Here is a 19,079-nt window from a genome sequence, read left to right on the forward strand (position 1 = left end):
GGTTCTAGTTTCAAAGGCAAAACTTCCTATCATCTGAGCAGCAGACTTGCACATCTACCAAATGTCATCTCCATGTTGGAGCATCAGTGTCCAGAATTTAAGTGGAGCAGTTTTAGTTTTGGACTCCAGTTAACACTGAATTTCCTTTGCTTTCAAAGGCCATAATATTCTTTTAGAAAATTGCAAAGTTTCTGGATAATGGAGAAGACATGTAGGTATGAGATGATTTCTCATGACTGTTTGATTGCTAGGGAGTCAAAGGCCATCACTCGTTGGAGAGCAGTTAGGCTGATGTTGCCACGAGGGCTGAGTTTGAGCCAGTGGTTTGCTGCGATGGCTGAGCCCTCTGCTGCAGAGAGGTGCTGATGTGTAGCAAAGCAGGCTCATCAAAACCACCAACTGCTGAGTGAGCTTTGTGGCAAATGCTAATTTTGGCAAAATAAGCCGATTGCTTATTTCTTTGATGTGTAATCTAGCAAGCCAGTGTCTAAAATTGCTAACTATGCTGCATGGGGATGCTAGATACAACCAGGTAGGCCTGAAGCATTTTTCCTCCTATGGGTTTTCATTGTCTTCACTGCTATTTTGCAGAACTTCAATGTGAAAAGGTGCATTTTGCCAACAAAATATTTTCTTTATAATTGGGCCCCAAGAATCGAGGCCTAATTTGTTTAAATTGATTTTTCTTTAAAAGACAAGACAACTGTCAGTTCCTTTTGCTGTACTCTCAAGCTCATGTTTAGAGCTGATGATTTTCTACAGGGAGCAGTCCTGCAGCCTCTGCTGGTTTGGAATGCTTCAGCTTAAAGTCTGTAAATAGTGCTTGAAGCCTCCAAGAGGAGGATGAGGAGCCCTCTCAGAGGAGGTTACCAGTGTTCACCAGTGGTCATGTGCAAAGGGGCATGGTCCCTTGCTTGTTTTGCCTGATTTCAGGAGATTTGTTTAAGAAACTGTGAATTGCTGGAAGGCACGAATGTGGGGAGACCATGAGGGCTGAATGATACTGCAGTTGCAAACCTCTGGTAGTTTTATCCCAAGAAACTGAGTGTCAATCTAAGACTGAGCAACATTGTGCTATAAGCACTGCCCTTGTGGTACACAGGGGCTGAATGGTTCATTTGCTTTACTCTGTGAATGCTTTGATAGGGTTATCATTCTGTGTTATCACATTTACCTCTAAGTATCAGGCACGGGTGAGTAAGTATTAGTATTGACTTTGAAAATTAAAGTTGCCTTGGGAGTGTATCATTCATTATTCATTTAGCACAGAGTGAAGAGAAGGCTGTCATCTTCTAGTACAAGCTAAATTAATGGCTTAAATTATTAGCATGTACACTACTGTCTCTTCTAGCAAATATATTAGTGACTGTCATCCCTATAAATATGAGTTGACATTTTCTCTGCTTTTTCTTCAATGGTTGAAAAACCATATGAGGAAGTTTCTATGTCTAAAATATTTGGCTCCTCCTCCACACTGAAAATCATAACATTTAAATAAAGGTTTATCCTACATTAAAGCTCAGGAGTTTGATAAAACTGTCTGCTATCTGCATACATAAATTTATATGCAGGCTGACAGAGTGTGAGGAAAGAGCTGAAGAATCTTACTGGGTTTATCACTTTTGGTATTTCATCTCCCTCTTGATACAGTTTTGGGAGAGCTCTATAATTCCCAGCAGCTCCCTCTCTTGAGCTGGGACTCTACTTGTGCCTCTGAAGCACTTGTGTATAGCACACATTTCTATGTGTGACACACAGACCAGCTTCACACTTCCATCTTCAGGTCTGCAGCTGTTTCACGCAGGATTTTAATCTTACAGCGCACCTATTCTTTGTTTTCTTTTAAAATGTATTTATTTAATAATCATTATAAACCATGTTTAAGGATATGCTTTTAGAAAGGGGGTTTTGTGATCTTCTCATGTAAAAGAAATATAAAATTAAGTGTAACAGCTCATATCTGCAGTCAAGTTCAGTTCTGTCTCAGGTGGGAAAACTGTAAACTTTAAAAAATTATGGTCAATGTGCAAGTATGTACTGCTGGGGATCCTTTGACAGATTTTCCCATCTAGGGTCTAGGGAATTGTTTGATTTACCATTAGTTGATTGTAAATAAACTGAGGAACTGTAAAGTACTGTTATATTTCTCTAACTATTTGTGTATAACACTGAAGTTGTAGAGAATAAGATAATGAGGCAGATGCCTACAGGAGAGCTGGAGAAGGACTTTATACAAGGGCGTGTAGTGATGGGACGAAGGGGAATGGCTTTTAATTGAAAGAAAGTCTTGAAGATAACTGTCTTGAAAATGTATCTGTAAGAATTCATTTCTTGTTCAGTACCTTCACTAAGCACATTTATATGGCTTTTCACACATCTTTCTCTTGGATAAAGCCATCTGACATTTCACTATAGCCAGAATTTCTCCAAGGGTTTTGTAGCAAATAGCTTAAGGCTTCTGCATCAGTGGCAGGCAGATCTAAATCTGTATATCTTTCTTGGGACTGGTAGCCGCTAGTATGTCAGTGGCATTAAAACAGCTTGTCACTGAGGTTTAGGGGCTTTAAATACACATTTCTGAATGTGCCTAGTAGGTTATTTCAAAATATTGGCCTAGCTTTCCACAAGGAAAAATGCAAGAATGAGGATTTTGGACAGTATGAATGGGAGAGGCAGCTGCTGCTTCTTTGTCTTAAACTGTTCCTCAGATGCTGCCTGGTACTGGTTCTGATGCTTTCCTCCTAACTTTGAGGATCTGAAAGCTCAGCATTGCTTGAAGTCAACAATGGGCTAACATCCTTTTGGATTAAGTCTGGAACAGGGAAAATGTACCGTGCTGCAGTAATGAATTTTGTTATTAATGCTCTAGGGATATTCTCATTTGATCAGGTAGAGTACAAAGACTGTATTCAGTATTACTGTAATCACCTCTACGGAATAGTTTAGAGACTCATTCATTATGCACAATTTCAGTCTAGATTAAAATACAAAAATGTTAGAGTTGCTAAAATGTGTTTGGTACATCAAGGCATTAAATTGCTATTTTCTCCTGTGTTGGTAGTTTTCTGGTTTGCATCTAGGTATGGAAGTGGAAAAGAGAAAACCAGTGCATCTTGGCTGTTGAACTTGCTTGGGTTTTAAAATGAACAAGTGCTATTGAAACAAAAAATCTATAAATTTTAAAAAAATTATTTTGGGGGCTGTTAGCATTAAAATCTATTAAGTTTTGCAGGATGACAGTGTAAGTTTATGTTAGTTCTTAAAACAGAAGCTTTTATATTTAGGTTACATTCGTATCAAATACCATTGTCTTCATTTCCACAGTTGACTATATATGCTAGTAAAGGTTGGATTATCACAATCTAAATATTTAAATATATCTTAAATTACTAGGCAACTAGCTTCTATCAAACAGTGATGTTAGTATATATTGTATGTTCAAATTATATCATTAGAAAAATTTCTGGCATTTAAATTGGCATTTTAATTAGCAATACTTCGATTATAAACATCCAACATAATCTAGATGCCTTCTATATATTAAGACTTTTAAAACTGTTACATTAAACTGTTCATTGAAATAAAAGGTCTAAATCTCTGTAGCCCAGAAGAGAACTGCAGAGAGATACAAACTTCATGTTTGATCTCCTGTCCTGTGATGCCTGGGTTGTCGTTCATATACATGCTGTGAATTTTCACTAGAGGTTTCCTGCTGATTTACACCATTGGTGTATTTTCAGTAATTGCTAGTGCATTGTGTAGCAAGGAAGAGTACTTTATTACCTATTTAGAACTTAATTTTGCACGAGGTCTGCATGGATGAAATGTGTGTTTGTGACATGATCTTTGTCAGGTTGATTTTGTAAGCTTTTCTAGTACTTTGTGAAAGTGTGCAAACATAAGATCAGCATGCAGTTTAACAATCGAGTACCAAAAGGCTGATGCAGAAACTGCTATACTGGTGTTGCTGGCTTTAGGTTCATATTTTTACACATTGTATCAGATGTACATCTGTGTGTTGAAGCAGGACAGCATGTTCAGTGTTGTCACAACTGATTGCTACATTCTGTGATTAACCTGGAGATAGAGAGAGACATTTCATTTTAGAAGACTCGTTTTAATCTTGATTCCTTCAGCTTTGGTATTTTTCCATGTTGACAAATATTCTGAGTACTGTATGCCTGGCTGAAAAATATTCCCTCATGCTGTATCCTATTTCATTGCTCCATGCAGGTCTAAAAAAGACAAAGCTAAAGCAGGAGTAAAACCAGATACTTCTGATCAAGAACCAGAGGGATTGACCCTCTTGGTACCAGACATCCAAAAGACTGCAGAGATAGTTTATGCTGCTACCACCAGTTTGCGCCAAGCAAACCAAGGTAAAATAGAAATACTTTTATAAGTATATAAAGTGTATAGTATATAAAGTATAGAAGTATATAATGTTTCTTTGTAATGCAACCATTAACAGATAACTTAAAAATTAGCTTAAAAGCAAGACAAGAAAATACTTCCCTTCTGTCCCCAGCCACTGACTGCATTTTCAGAGGTGGCTAGAACCTTGTGGTAGCCTTAAATGTTTTGATCAGGAAACACAATAATTCAAATCAGAGTACACCTCATGATTTCTAGCACAGTTATGTAACACCTTTTTTATTATTGTTTTTCTTGGCAGAAAACAACATACATGACCTTTAATAATAAGGCGTTTGCTGTTAAATCTAAATCTTATCAATTAGATTAACTCTTGACTAGATGAATGCTGAACAAAAATCTGAACTGAACCAGCAGAAGTTCAAAGCACCAGCTGGTTGTCCGGTAAAGGAAAGTAAAGATTAGGTAGCAGAATCAGGGAAGTGGATCTTAATAAAGGCATGTATAGTCAGCTCCTGATTTTGGAGACTCCAAGAATTTATGTGGAAATAGCCACCCACACAAGCATGTGTCATACTTCCTGTTTTAAATTTTAAAAAAATAATTAAAAGAAGCAATAAAAAATATTCATAACAGCAGCAGTCATTAATTATTTCTGATCTGAGATTATGACCTTTATTTACTTCAAGCTGTTCAGATAATGAAATATACAGTAGTGAGAAAAAGAGATTTGTATATCCTGAGCGATGCCCAGTTTTGAGAGTTCTCTGCAAAAGAACGTAACCATAAAATGTAATTTCAAGTTAAATAATCCCCGAACGCTTGCTGTGCTTGTCTGAGAACTACATAGGTAACCACAAATAATCCTCACATTTTATATAACAGAAAAGAAGATGGCTGAATACTCCAAAAAGGCTGCTGTGAAGCCCAAGCCTTTGTCTGTTTTACGGTCTCTTGAAGAAAAGTATGTGGCTGTCATGAAAAAACTCCAATTTGGTAGGTTGAAAAGTGTGAATGTTTGTGTTTAGAAAGCAGACACTGTGTTCTGTTGGATGGAATTCCTTATTATTTTATAAGTTAACAACTATTTAACATATGTGACCACTAATAACTTTCACATATGGAAAATTAAATAAGTCTGTATTTTCAGGTTACGAACTCATGCACTTTTTGAACTAGTAAGAAATATTTTAAGCATACACTAGAGTAGTTGAAGCGACTGGATGAATTTAATGATAGTGTTTGTGTTTTCATTACAGTAATGATTTGTGAGTCTTTCAGTTCTTAAATTACATTGAAGTGTTTTTTTTAAAGCTGGTTTTTAAATATATGGTTCTATATATATGGTAATGTTAATGTAGCTTTTATTTTTTTAAATAGAATAGAATCCAAATCAGAAGTGTGTTTTAAATGAACTGTGGTAAATTTCATTGTGCTTTCATGGAATACAATATGTTGCATTTGGATAATGTGATGGGAGTCAATCCTTACTTTGGCCATAAGGGGAATGTGTTACAAAAAAAACAAAAAAAAAAAAAAAAAAAAAAACAAAAAAAAAAAATGCATGAAGAACTAATAGTATCAGCTATAAAATTTTTGCAAAAACATGTTTTCTGAGTATTTTTTTTAGTTGCACTGACAGCATTTGCAGTCACATTACTCTGCTGTTGTGTTTGTAAGCAATTTTCGTCACAAATGTATTTGGAATATATGCCAAGAGTAGGAGATAGGGAGGTTTGTAATGGGAGCTTTGCCCTCTGGCAGCCGAGCTGCAGATTTTGCATAGCAAATGATTAAAGAAAACCAGCTCCACTGTAATTTTTTGTGATCCTTTAATACCTTTGCAACCAGCACACAAGTAAATACCATTGGCACTTGGATCACGCGAATTCCGTTATTAGCATTATTATCTATTTGTGTCGTTATATTCCTGGTCTGGAGTAGCTGGTCGCTCTCCAAATTGGGGATGGTGTATGTGTGACAAGTTGCATATGAAAGCTTGTGAAGTTGCTGCAGAAAGTATTTCAACCCAGAACTGTTAATGCATTGTTTTCTATGATCACTGTTAACTCACAAAATACATAATTTTGTACGTTAGTGTAATGCATATTAAACTTTCTTGATTTTAATAGTCAGAATCTTTATCCAAGACTAATTCATTATTAACTTCACTCCTTTCCTGATGCATTAAAATTTTCTTCTAGATACATTTGAAATGGTTTCCGAAGATGATGACGGAAAATTGGTGTTTAAAGTAAATTACCACTACATGTCTCAGGTAAAAAATGCAAGTGACGCCAACAGTGCTGCCAGAGCCCGACGCCTTGCTCAAGAAGCTGTGACTCTTTCAACCTCACTGCCTCTCTCCTCTTCATCCAGCGTTTTTGTACGTTGTGATGAGGAGCGGCTTGACATAATGAAGGTAAAGGAGCGAGGCTATTTTTATTCCTCTCTTCAGCTTGGCTTATAAATTTTTAAGAAGGTGCTTTAAATCTTAGGAAAAAACAGAATCATTTCATGTGTACTTTAATTGCTGTCCAAACGTTAGCATAAGTAGTAGTAGTATTTGAGTCTGATTCTGATTTCTCAATAACTTGGCAGGGAGAGTCCATCTGCCCCAGGAATATTCTGTCAGCCACGGAGAATTCTGAGAACAAGGTTCACTCTTCTTCAGCTATTCCAAAGAGAAAACTTTAATTTTGTTTCTTCATTGTGGTCAAAGTGGATCTTTGCCCGTGACCATTTAAGTGGTAGGCAGTAGGTATGAAGAAGTATACAGTGTTTCTGTGTACACACTGTATACAGAGTGTCTCTGGACCTGAAGAAACATTCTGTTAATGGCATCCAATATGGAGAAGAGTTTTAGCTCCTTCTGTCTTGCTTTCCATTTGTAATCTGGAAAAAGGAATGTTCACAGAGGCTTCACTTACCCACAGTATCAAAATGAACAGCCTGTGTATGATGATGTCTAATAATATTTTCTGCCAAGTAGCATGTGGAAATCAAATGCTTCATGTAACTTATCAGATCTCAACTGTGTGACAAATATAAGGATGGAGGGTTTAAGTGTTTTTCTTTTTACAATGGTAGGTTCTCATTACTGGTCCTGCAGACACCCCTTACGCAAATGGTTGCTTTGAATTTGATGTGTATTTCCCACAAGACTATCCTAATTCCCCCCCACTTGTGAATCTGGAAACAACTGGAGGCCACAGTGTGAGATTTAATCCAAACCTCTACAATGATGGCAAGGTAGGTCAACTTGGTCCCTGTGTTAGATGTAACAAGTCTTAAGCTGTACCAGAGGAGGTTTAGGAGGAATTTCTCCACATTAGGAGGAATTTCTCCACAGAAAGAGTAATTAGACATTAGAATGGACTGCCTAGAGAGATGATGGAGTCACTGTCCCTGGAGGTCTTTAAAAAAAGACTGGATGTGGCACTTAGTGCCATGGTCTAGTTGACATGGTGGTGTTTGTCCATAGGTTGGACTCAGTAATCTCAAGGGATCTTTTCCAACCTGCTTGATTCTGTGATAGGAAACAAATTTGACTTTTAGAATGAAGTTATACAAAAGTTTGTCAAAAATAAATTAATGTAATGTTAACATTCTGTTCTGTCCAAGCAGAAGAGTTTTGTCATAATATTTGTGGTATTAATAATGTCACCTTTTCAGGTGTGTTTAAGCATACTGAACACGTGGCATGGGAGGCCAGAAGAGAAATGGAATCCTCAAACATCAAGTTTTTTGCAGGTGAGCAATTTCTTTTTTCTCTTTAGAATGTCATCTAGGAGTAATAAGTGGTCTGCTGGTCCTAAGGATTCTTTTTGCAGAATTTTCAAAGAAGAATTTTCTTCTTTAAATAAGCATAAATAGGACAAAAGTCCAGAAAATGGCCTTGGAACAGTACAAAAGGAACACTGTAGACAAGTTCTTCATAGTGCTTTTTGAAACCAGTATTTCTTACTGGTCTTGTCTTGAAGAGCAACTGTTCACGTATGCAAGTCATTCCTACACCAGTTCTGCTCAGATGGTTTGAAGTACTTCACTTTTTAAAAATTTAAAAAAAAAAAAGACTGGAAGATGACATTGCCTCCTGGGATTGTCACAAGCTTCTTATGGTAAAGACAAAAGAGATTCCACATTGTGAGATATGAGAAAGTGTAGTACACTAGTGCACACTGTAACCTTACTCCTCTGAAGTCTACAGGAGGAATAAAGCTGCAGGGAGTTACAGTGTAGCTGTACTGTGTTCAATAACAATTAGTGTTACATTAGAGCAGAATTTATTGGGACATACGGTCCTTATAAATACCATTATAAGGACATAGAGTCCTTATAATTTTCATCTTTATTTCATAGAAATGCACTGACTCATAAGCACAGACATTAAATAAAAGTAAAGCTTCTTTCCTTTGGCAGTTTCTGAATTTATTCCTTCTTTGGAGTAATAACATAGCACAAGATACATTTTCTGTTCCAAATCCTAGAAGCCTGTACAGTTTCTGTTTCAATATAGTAGAATTACTGCCTTCAGCAGAACAGATTTCAGCTTGTTCAGGATTTGGCCGTGGAGAACTGATTGATCAGTGTCCTAAAAATTCAAGATTGATCTGTTCCAGTGTGTGGAAGTCAAGCAAGAGAAGGGGAAGGCCAGCATGGGTAAAAAAGAACTCCTGCCTAAGCTCAACTGCAAAAAGAAAGTACACAGAAGGCAGAAAGAGGGGATGGACTACTTGTGAGAAATGAAAGGACATTACCCAAACATTCAGGAGAGAGATTAGGAAACCTAAAGCTCAGCTGGGATCTAAAATGTTGAGGGATATAAAGAGGAACAAGAAGAGCTTTTTATAAGTATACTGGCAGCAAAAGAACAAATTTTCCTTAGGCTTTCATTCTGCTCAGTGTTCCATAGAAAAGGCAGAGGTCATCTTTGCCTCACTCTTTAGGGTAGGGGTTGCTTTTCCTGAGCCCTGACTAGGAAGGTGTTTGAGAATGAGGAATTTCAGCAGAGGAAACAATATTCAACCTGCTTGGACCCACATGTTTTTGGAACCAAACCCAATGTATCCAGGGGAGCTGAGGGAGCCAGCTGATATCACTGCAGAGCCCTCAGCTCTCATCTTTGACTGAACAATCAAGGGAGCTTCGTGGCAAATCTCACTGTCAGCTTCAAGATCAGCAGGAGAGAGGATCTGGGGATCTGCAAGCTGGTCAGCAATACTTTGTTGTCTTTGGGAAGATTATGGAACAAATAATCCTGGAAGCTATTTTCAAGTACATGAAAAGAAGAGAACAGCCAGTGTGGGTTTTACTGGGCAGTAACAGAGCTTATCCTTGCCTTCTAAAGTGAGGTGCCTGGCTTTGCACAAAGGGACAGCAGTGGATGTTGCTCACTTTGACTTCAGCAAGATACAGTCTCCCTTAGCACCTTGTAGCCAAACTGATGAGATGTGTATTATAAGGGGGTGGAAAAGTGGCTGGACCAGTGGCAGAGATCTTACTGCTCTCTTCAATACCTGAATGGAGAAGGGATAGGGAAGATGGAGCCAGGCACCTCTTATAGATGCAAAGCACTAGGACAAGTACCAGTTGACACAAGATGGGACATGGGAAATTTTGATGAGATATTAGGAAAAACTTTTTCACCATGAGGGTGACAAACACTGTGATAGGTATCCAAGACTTCCTTACATACTGCAAGTCTCCCAAGATACAACTTCTTCATGAAGAGATGAACTGCAGTTTTAGACTTTAACTGTAAAATCAGTGTAGAAAAGTGGAAGTATTAGGAAGTCTTATTTTCACTAGAGTCTTTTTTCTTAGATTTAAGTGTTAGCTTTGATTGTTAGAAATCACATGCAGCATTTGAGTTTAAAATTTAAAAGGTTTTTTTGAGATTTCGAAAATAGTTTGAAAACTGTTGGAAAAAGTCCTATCCCCACCATACTGGGAGAAAAATACTTTATAGCTATTAATTGGAAAACAGCTCTAGGACTAAATAAATTGCTTGGAAAGAATTAAGCACTACATATTTTTTCTGGCACAGAGATTGAACTATTGTCAGACCACCCAAAATACTTACAAAATTAACTTTTATAACCCAGTGAAACTGGAAGACCAGTTTAGAGTTTCTCATTCATTACAGTTATTATTCAAGTTATGAACTGCTTATTCAGGCCCAGAAAGTACAATGCTGCAGTGTCAAATTTCTCTACCATAGCTAATTAAAAAAAAACATATAGATTTAAAATACAAAATTTTTAAAAAGCAAAACCTAACTACTTCCAGAAACACGTAAAGGCCACAGATCACCAAAACACCTTTGGTACCCGAAGCCTTGGCCCTGGAGTACTCTACCTTGGCTTACTTAGCACATTTGCATTAATGTTCTGCCTTTTTTGGGGTCACAAGTGGTCATTTGCTTGCTGGAACCTGATTTGTGAGGCACATCTTGTAAGGTTTAACACTAAATAGCCACGGCTGCATCTGGCTGAATGCTGGGCGGGTACAGGAGACTGTGATGGTGCACACAGTATCATGTACTAGCACCTGCCTGAGGAACAGGAAAACTTGTTTAATTTTCATTCTCAGCCCAGTGAGGGATGCTACTTCATGTTTCCCACTGCACAGCTACGTGTCCAGTCCATCAGATTGCCCTAGATTGCCCTTCTGTGCTATAATTAAAGCACAACCACTACACAACTGCAAACTAACAAGGTGCTGTGGCACCTAAAGGAGTGAAGGTGTGTTCCTGCGAGGTGGTGGTGGGACTGAGGTTAACCTGGGTCATTCAGCTGATTCTTGGACTTGTTGCTTTGATAGAAGTTACTGATTTAGCATTTTGTCTGTGGAGGAACCTAAGTCCACTGGCATGATATCTATCTGATGCAAGCTGTACATTCTGCATCTACCAAGAAAAAGGAGGACTTTTGTCTTCCATATCCAAATTCACAAACTGGGCTGCTAAATTAGGGAGTGTCTTCAAGCTTTAAATTGTATCTAGGCTTGGAGGAGAGTCAGTTCCAGAAACAGCTGCCCTGATGTGGATATTTTGCGTCTAAGTATGCCCAGTTCTGGAAATGCCATTCCCAGGTCTGTAACATATCATCAGCTTTTCAATTACTGAGGAAATATAACTGTTCAAATCTGGGTTTTTGAATTCTTTACAGTTTCGGAACTCAGTTTGTGTGGCAGAATTGTAATCCCTGAAGTTGTTGCTGGGCTTGGTTCTAAGTCCATAAGAAAAATCTATCCTTCATTTAATAAAAAATTTAGTTGACAGGGATGAATGTTTTAATACTGGAAAAATGAGCAAGCCATCAAATCATTAATATGCAGTACATATACACTAGTATTCCTAAGTGCCCTATGTATCTATTTAATTATTTGGTTTATATTAGAAATATCTGAGTGTCTAGTTAAATGCCTTGTATTTATGTAAACATCTATTCCCACATGTGCTGGATCGTAGAATTGAAGGAGGGAAAACTGTCAGTTCCTAATCACTGAAAATAGTTGGTACTTTGTTCATATAGTACTGAAAACATTTTTTTTTCCTATTTAAAGAGGAATATTGAGATTTTGTTTTAATGGCATATGACACAGTGTTTTTTGTAAATATTAAATGAAAGGGCTAAGAACATTCATTTGAAAGAAAAAATGGGAGAATATGTAGATCAAGATTAATTTCCATGGTTCACCTGGCATTTCACTTCTCTCATTCCTTTTCCATCTAGTTCTGATTTAGAAGAATTAGCAAGCTCAGCCACAGGGGAAAAAAACAAAATTGTTGACTGAGAACTTGACAAATACACTTTCTTTCAGAAAAGGGTACAATCAGACATTTCTTCCTGTAAATACTGTCTTGTACTTATATTTGTATCTTTGTGTTGGTTTGGTTTGGGGATTTTTTTGAACTTATGTTTGTCATTTAATTAATGTTCGAGCCAAATACACATTCACAGGACTTGGTGGTTTTTTTTGAGTAGTGCTGGTTTCGGTTTGAAAGCTTGGATGTTCCCTGCTTGCACGTAGCCTGTGTTACGAATGAAAGTACTTTGCAATAAAAGTGGGTTTGCACTCACGTGAGGTGAGCAGAATGATGTAAATTTGTAAAAATATTTGGGTAGCACAATTTTAATGTTTAGTTTCTTCTCTTAACAGGTGTTGGTGTCTGTCCAATCCCTAATACTGGTAGCAGAACCATATTTTAATGAACCAGGTTATGAACGATCAAGAGGTACTCCAAGTGGGACCCAGAGCTCCAGAGAATATGATGGAAATATACGACAGGCAACAGTCAAGTGGGCAATGCTTGAACAAATGAGAAATCCATCACCATGTTTTAAGGAGGTGGGTTTTGTGAAACACAGTAAATATGTCTCTCGTTTGAATATTAAGAATAATGCAAATATTTGGAAACAACCAACTCAAGAGACTGAAGTGAATAAGGATGCACCTGACTTCACAGATTCTTTTCTGGGAAATGGGAACGCAGGCAAGTTGGGACTGACCTGAACAGAGGCTTGGTGCAGTTTGATAAAACATGGTTCATTCAGCTCAGCTCATTCTTAATACTGAGTGGCACCTTCTACGTTGCCTGTAAAAACTGTTGATCAGCCCTACAAATGGGCATTAGTCTGCTCATTAGTCTGCATGACTAACAGGAAGTGTTTTTCCAAAAAACATGAATTTGAACCAAGTACTTCAGATATACCAAGACACTCAGTAAGAACCATGATAAAGATAATACTGTGACACATAATCAAATGACCTCTGCTAAGAGGTCTTTTTCTTATAGCTAATGTAACGGTATCGCTTTGGCAAAAGGCATTCTCAAAGTATAATAAGATTAAATGAAGATGCAATAAAGCAGTAGGCTCCCTGACAGTAATGCTCCGTGTTTCTTCTCACATATACAGAAATGAAGGATATGCAGTATTACAGCATTTGGTAACTGAATCCCAGGTTACTGTTACTGCAGCTTCCTTAAAAAGAGTCCCAGCAATATTGTGCTTACTCCGCAGCTCAGCTTTGTCACTTGCTGGTGAAAAAGGCAGCTTTTGGAAGAATGCTAGATTCCATCTGTGGCCCCATCCAAATGAAAACACAATTCTCGGATTATCTGAGTACTTCCCTGAGAGACTTGCTTGTTAAGACCTCTAGGGTTTTTGTAGGGTTATCTTAGGAACCTTAACAGTGATGATCAATTCAGTAACATAAATACAAAGGCATCCTGAAAATTGAAATCTTTAAGAACATACATCCTGAGATCTGCTGTCTTCAAAATTCTGAGCTGTCTTCTCTTTAGTGTCTTAAATGACAGGTAGGCTCAGGAGATCTAAAATGCCAGTCTTTGGGAGTTCTTCCAAGCTCCATTATGGATTTAAGGAATGCATCCAGAATTGAAGTCACACTTTCAATATGCAGTTTCTCTTTAGACAGATAGCTATATTCTCTAACCTCCGGAGGGAAAGATGATTTTGCCAATTGAGTTGCAATATTGCCAAGAACTCTCTGTGCTCAATAAAATTTGTTTGATTTTATTGTTTCTTTCACCATTCACAGTTTTAGAAAACTTTAGGACAAAACCAACACTAAGTAAAGTTTCACGGCCTGGTGTGAGGGTTGATTAGCTGGATTTTTTAAACTCAAATCTGTACTTAAATACCAGAATTACTCTGCAGTCAAATACTGGCTCCTACCCAAACTGTGGGAAGCTCAACTACTATTGCCTGGGAATTCTAGTGTCCCCAGAGGTGCTGCCTCTGCCTAAGGCATGTAACTGTGATTGCATCTCTTCCATAGCAGCTTCTCTCTGCAGAAGCGTGCTATGTTCCTGTGCTCTTACTGTTGACAGCGTTTTTGCCTATCTGTTTTCTGTTTGGGCAGCCAGTGATTAGTGGCAGGGGAAGACTTGTGCTTCTCTTGTAAAATAGGGTGGTGAAGGAAGCAGTAAAAGCCTTTACACCGTATCTGTGTAACTGCCTCTGTGCCAACTTAAATGTCCACACTTTGTGCCTGTGGAGTAAGTTCATCCTTGAACTGAAGAATGTGTGTAGCAATCTGCTATCGCTTTTGCTCGTTGTGTTCCTCACACTCATTCACCCTGCACCCAGGTAACACAAGCGGCTGCTGAAATGGCAGGCTGCACACAAATCATGGGTTCATGCAGACTAGAAGAGACATCCGGGCCAAAAAACTCCTCAAAACAGCATCAGCTGAATTCAGACCAGGTTCCTCAGGGCTTTTTCCATCTGGGTCTTGGAAACCTCCAAGGACAGAAATTCCATGATTTATCTCCGGCCTGGGTCAATGCTGAATTACCCTTATACTGATTTTCTTTTTCCTTATATTCGGTTAGACCCACAGACATCTTGCAGATTCGATATTGTTTAAGTATGTGATTCTTCCATCCATGTTACATTGGGAATGTTTTCTTGCAGGTCATCCACAAACACTTTTACTTGAAAAGAGTGGAGATCATGGCTCAGTGTGAGGAGTGGATAGCAGACATACAGCAGTACAGCAGTGACAAACGGGTAGGCAGGACTATGTCCCATCACGCAGCAGCTCTAAAGGTGAGACTTTTATAAATGTCCTTTAATTCTAAGATGACAAATTAGCAGCACTTGCTAATTATTCTGTCAATAACAGGAAAATACCCATCCTTAAGTACAGGGGAGAATCCAGTCACAAAAACAGTACATTTAAACCTTTTCTGCTCCCTCTTTTTGTTTTATCTTATGTTGTCTAACACTGTGAAAAGTATTGTTTTAATCGTGGCCTTCCACACTGACTTCTGCTTGTATATTCAGCGTCATACAGCTCAGTTGCGGGAAGAACTTCTAAAACTTCCCTGTCCTGAAGGATTGGATCCAGACACTGACGACTCCACAGAAAAATGCAGTGCCACAGCAAGCTCAGAAGAGACCATGTTGCACGAACAGGTTAAACCCAGCAGCAGTAAAGATGTCCCCACTGATTTCAAGTTATGAGTCGCATTGACATGGACTTTGTAGACACAACGGCTTTGAAGCACAAGCCAAATATGTCAATATTTGTATGTAAGAAGTTAATTATGTAATAGGTAATGAAATTGAAACTATACTATGCCCTTAAGGATATACAGTTTAATTAAAAAATGATCTTTTATTTACCTGTACAAGAGTGTAAACTTTTTTGTGCTTTTATTTTTCAATTGTGAGAACCACTGATTGGTATGTTTAAAAAGTTATGTATACAAGAAATGGATAAATCACTGATATATAAGGGAAACTACCTTAGGAAAGAATGTTTACTGAATGTTTATTATTTTTTTTTACTTGTAGAGTGAGGGCGGTTGTAACAAAGAATATATATTGGTCATTCTTACAGCTACTATTTAAAGTCAGAAAATTTTCACTGAATTTGATAGATTTTACGTTTGGCCATATATTCATGCTCATATTTGATTCTAAAGAAAACCTCCTGTATACTTCAATAAACGTTAAATGGACATGATCCCTCTTTTATGATTTACTGGTACATTTTTTAAATAAACTGCCATAAAATACATTCTAGCTGAAGACTTGCACTTGTATGACTGAATTCATTACAGTCAACATACCTAATTTTATGCTTACTAAATCTAAAATGCAGATGAAATAAATGCATATGGTTTTACCTCATGCCAAAATTTGGACTTCTGAATTCATCTTTTTTTTTCTTTTTTCTTTTTTCTTTTTTTGGCTATTTTATGCAAACTAACAGTATTCTAAATTTCTTAAGGGCTATTCTGGAACAAAGTCTTTACTGTATTGAAATGTCTGATTTTTACATAATCAACTGTACTCTTAATTGCTGACAGGGGCTAGTGACATGCCACACAGGACTCTGATGTTCTGTAGTTCTTACTGTATAGACTTATTTCCAGTTTTATACTTGCAGCCACAGATCCCTAACTAAAAAGGGTAACAGATTTGCTTGACTTAATAATCAAGTCTCGCTTTTAACATAACGTGCATTGCTATCACTGTTCTTAATTTCTGAGTAGTCCTTGAAGGACTAAAAAATTAGTACTGGTGTTACCTCAGACTAATGATCTGTTGTATGATAAATACTACAAATCAGGCAAAACCGAAGGGGTTTTGTTTTCTATTTGTTCTTTGTTTATAAGAATCACGCTGGAATTTTTTCACTTTTTGTTTTACAATGTATTATTTCTAATCATTAAAAATAGCACCAACTGAGGTTGTGTTCTTATGCTGATGGTTAACAGTTAGTTCTGATAGTCCTGACCAAAGTGCAATTTTTCTGTTCTCTTGATGTGTTGTGTTAATCCAAGGCCTGTCCTGATTGTATATACCTTCTCAAAATACCAGCTTAGCTACATCTGTGTAACTTCAGGGGATCCTTAATCAAAAAGCAAAACAAGCAGCTCTGTGCCAGAATTGCTGGTAAAGGCATGAAACAAAGAGCTTAGGCCACACAGTCAAAGTGTTAGAACTTCATCAGTGTTACAACAGCACTGCATTTTTATAGATGGGGTTTTACTTACCTTCTATTACTGTACAAAATGACTGTGTTATTCTTGTAAAGGCTCCAAAAGCAAAATTACCCACTGACTTCCAATTATATTTAAGTTAGGCGTTTCCATTAAAGCTCTACACTTTCTGCCTAAACTGTCTGCCTACAGGAGTGTAGTCTTTTTATAAAATCCTGGCAGTTGTACCAAAACCAAATGTATCAAACCTGAAGCTCCTCTTTAAAAGTGAAGAGATTTTTCTCTACCTTTAAAATGCAACATTGAAACGAAAAGTTCCAAACATGCATTGATTTGACATGAGGAGAGTGGCTAACATGATTGTGCCTCTATCTCTGGTGTGTATTTATGGTTCCATAGCAATGTTAATGTCAAGTCACTGCTGCTTAATTAAGCAGATGTAAACAGCTGCATGGGATATTAAACTCTAATTTGTATCCACATACCAATTATCCATTTTTTTGCTCTAACATGAGCTGAAATAGTATTGTACCAAATTAATGCAGAGATTCAGTTCCTAATAACTTGCAACTCTGTTACAGTCTACTAAGTAAATTGGGAACTTGGCAGCAGATACAAAATGCTTATTTTCAGGTTTTTAGATACAAAAGGTAGCTATGCTACCTTGCAGTAACATCACAGTAAATCCGATGAGGTGCGTAGACTCATCTCTTACCATTTTATCAAACTGAATAGAAACTTGTATACATAGATCAGTTTCTAACCATCCATTCAAGTCCTGTGTTTTAACTGTTAAGCTGATTTTGTAGAAAATGTTTTAAAGAATAACAGAAATTATTTTCAGAAGGCCAGAGGGCAGTAAACTGCTAGTTAGATGGTTATGGAATTTTACTCCATGTTTTCTGGTACTGCCTTTGGCCCAAGATTCACTGCTGACACTGCAGTTGCTGTGCGGGGTAGTGTGGGACGTTACCAGCCATTGGAATTGCTGTAGCCACTCTGCCAGAGGAAGAGCACACCACAGAGTGAGTCAGGAATGTCTCCTGGCGCATCACAGACAGCAATGCCAAGCTTTTCTGACTGATTCAACTACGCTGTCCACGGGAGAGGAAACAGCTCGGCCCATCTGTGAGACCTTGTGCTCCATGAGAGCAAACCCCTCATTACACTGATTGCTGCACATAAAGGACCGTTCTGTTCTGCACTTGTAGGCACAGTACTCTGTGTATGGACATGAATGATGATACCTCTGCAAGATTTGGTGGTTTCCTCTGGAATTTCCTTTGGGTAAAAGATGTGCATAAATGTACGGATTCATGCTCCTCTGTAATTCTACCGCTCCTATACAGGAAAAAAAACCAAATATGACAATCTAGGAAAAGAAAACAAAAACAAAAGCAAAAAAAAAAAGAAAATTTGAAACATAAGAAAGCTGTAAAAGACTTCCAAGTTTCACTCCAGTAATTAATTACATGTTAAATGTTTAGGTACTAGCAGAATAAAGTGTGTGTGACTATAGATCAACAAGATCTGCAGCAGCCTGTTTGGCCTTGTTGGTTGGGCTTTTTTACTGTTTTTCTTCTGTAAATCTTTTAGATAAGTTCAAGGTAGATACTGTGCACGTCTGCTAGCCTGGTGAGGAGACTCCTATTGCAGCAGGTAAAATCATGCTGATGCAGGTAAGGCACTGGACTAAGATAAGTTCTAGGGAGCGTCGGGGTGGATCTGCCAGATCTGTGATTGAATGGTGGTCTATTAAAGAGTAGTAGAACTTCAGTTCTTTTCTTTAAAAAGTAAAGAAAAAGAAAGCTCCCATACAATACAAGAAATGTACTGTACTGCTTTGGATGGCTTTAACCTTGCTTGCTCTATCAAACAGGGTATTCAGTTTCTGGCAGGATCACATTGTTAAGAAAACATTACTACAAAACCATCTTTTTTTTTCCCGTGCAACAGTGTAATCCATTCCCTTTGTTCCCCAAAATGTTTGTAGTGGTACATGAAGAAATGTTCTGTTATACATCCTGAGGCAAACAACTTGATAACAACAGCCATATTATTAATTTACCTTATATACCTATAAATACCAGAACACAAACCCAGCTAACCTACAATTAAGCCAGGACTATACTGTGTTATTCTGATCCCTGTGAAAGATAATTATTTAGGCTTAGGTTTTTAATTTAAGTTTCTCAGGCATGAGAAATTCTTCTTCATT

At 37.6% G+C, this 19,079-nt stretch overlaps 1 protein-coding gene across 1 annotated transcript in view; it reads left to right on the plus strand.

Moving 5' to 3' along the window:
• BIRC6 (baculoviral IAP repeat containing 6) overlaps window positions 1–16,620 on the plus strand; it is a 157,671-nt gene extending 141,051 nt beyond the window's left edge. The window contains exons 70-77 of the mRNA XM_027898852.1: window positions 4,234–4,379; window positions 5,260–5,370; window positions 6,579–6,796; window positions 7,465–7,626; window positions 8,050–8,127; window positions 12,541–12,729; window positions 14,823–14,957; window positions 15,195–16,620. Coding sequence (XP_027754653.1) covers window positions 4,234–4,379; window positions 5,260–5,370; window positions 6,579–6,796; window positions 7,465–7,626; window positions 8,050–8,127; window positions 12,541–12,729; window positions 14,823–14,957; window positions 15,195–15,374 — 1,219 coding nt within the window. The 3' untranslated portion in view covers window positions 15,375–16,620. The remainder of the gene's footprint in view (window positions 1–4,233; window positions 4,380–5,259; window positions 5,371–6,578; window positions 6,797–7,464; window positions 7,627–8,049; window positions 8,128–12,540; window positions 12,730–14,822; window positions 14,958–15,194) is intronic.
• Window positions 16,621–19,079: the final 2,459 nt, after the last annotated feature.

This window comes from Empidonax traillii, unplaced genomic scaffold (assembly GCF_003031625.1).
Source record: "Empidonax traillii isolate 1590-97213 ecotype Southwest subspecies unplaced genomic scaffold, ASM303162v1 scaffold626:size867168, whole genome shotgun sequence".
NCBI lineage: Eukaryota > Metazoa > Chordata > Aves > Passeriformes > Tyrannidae > Empidonax > Empidonax traillii.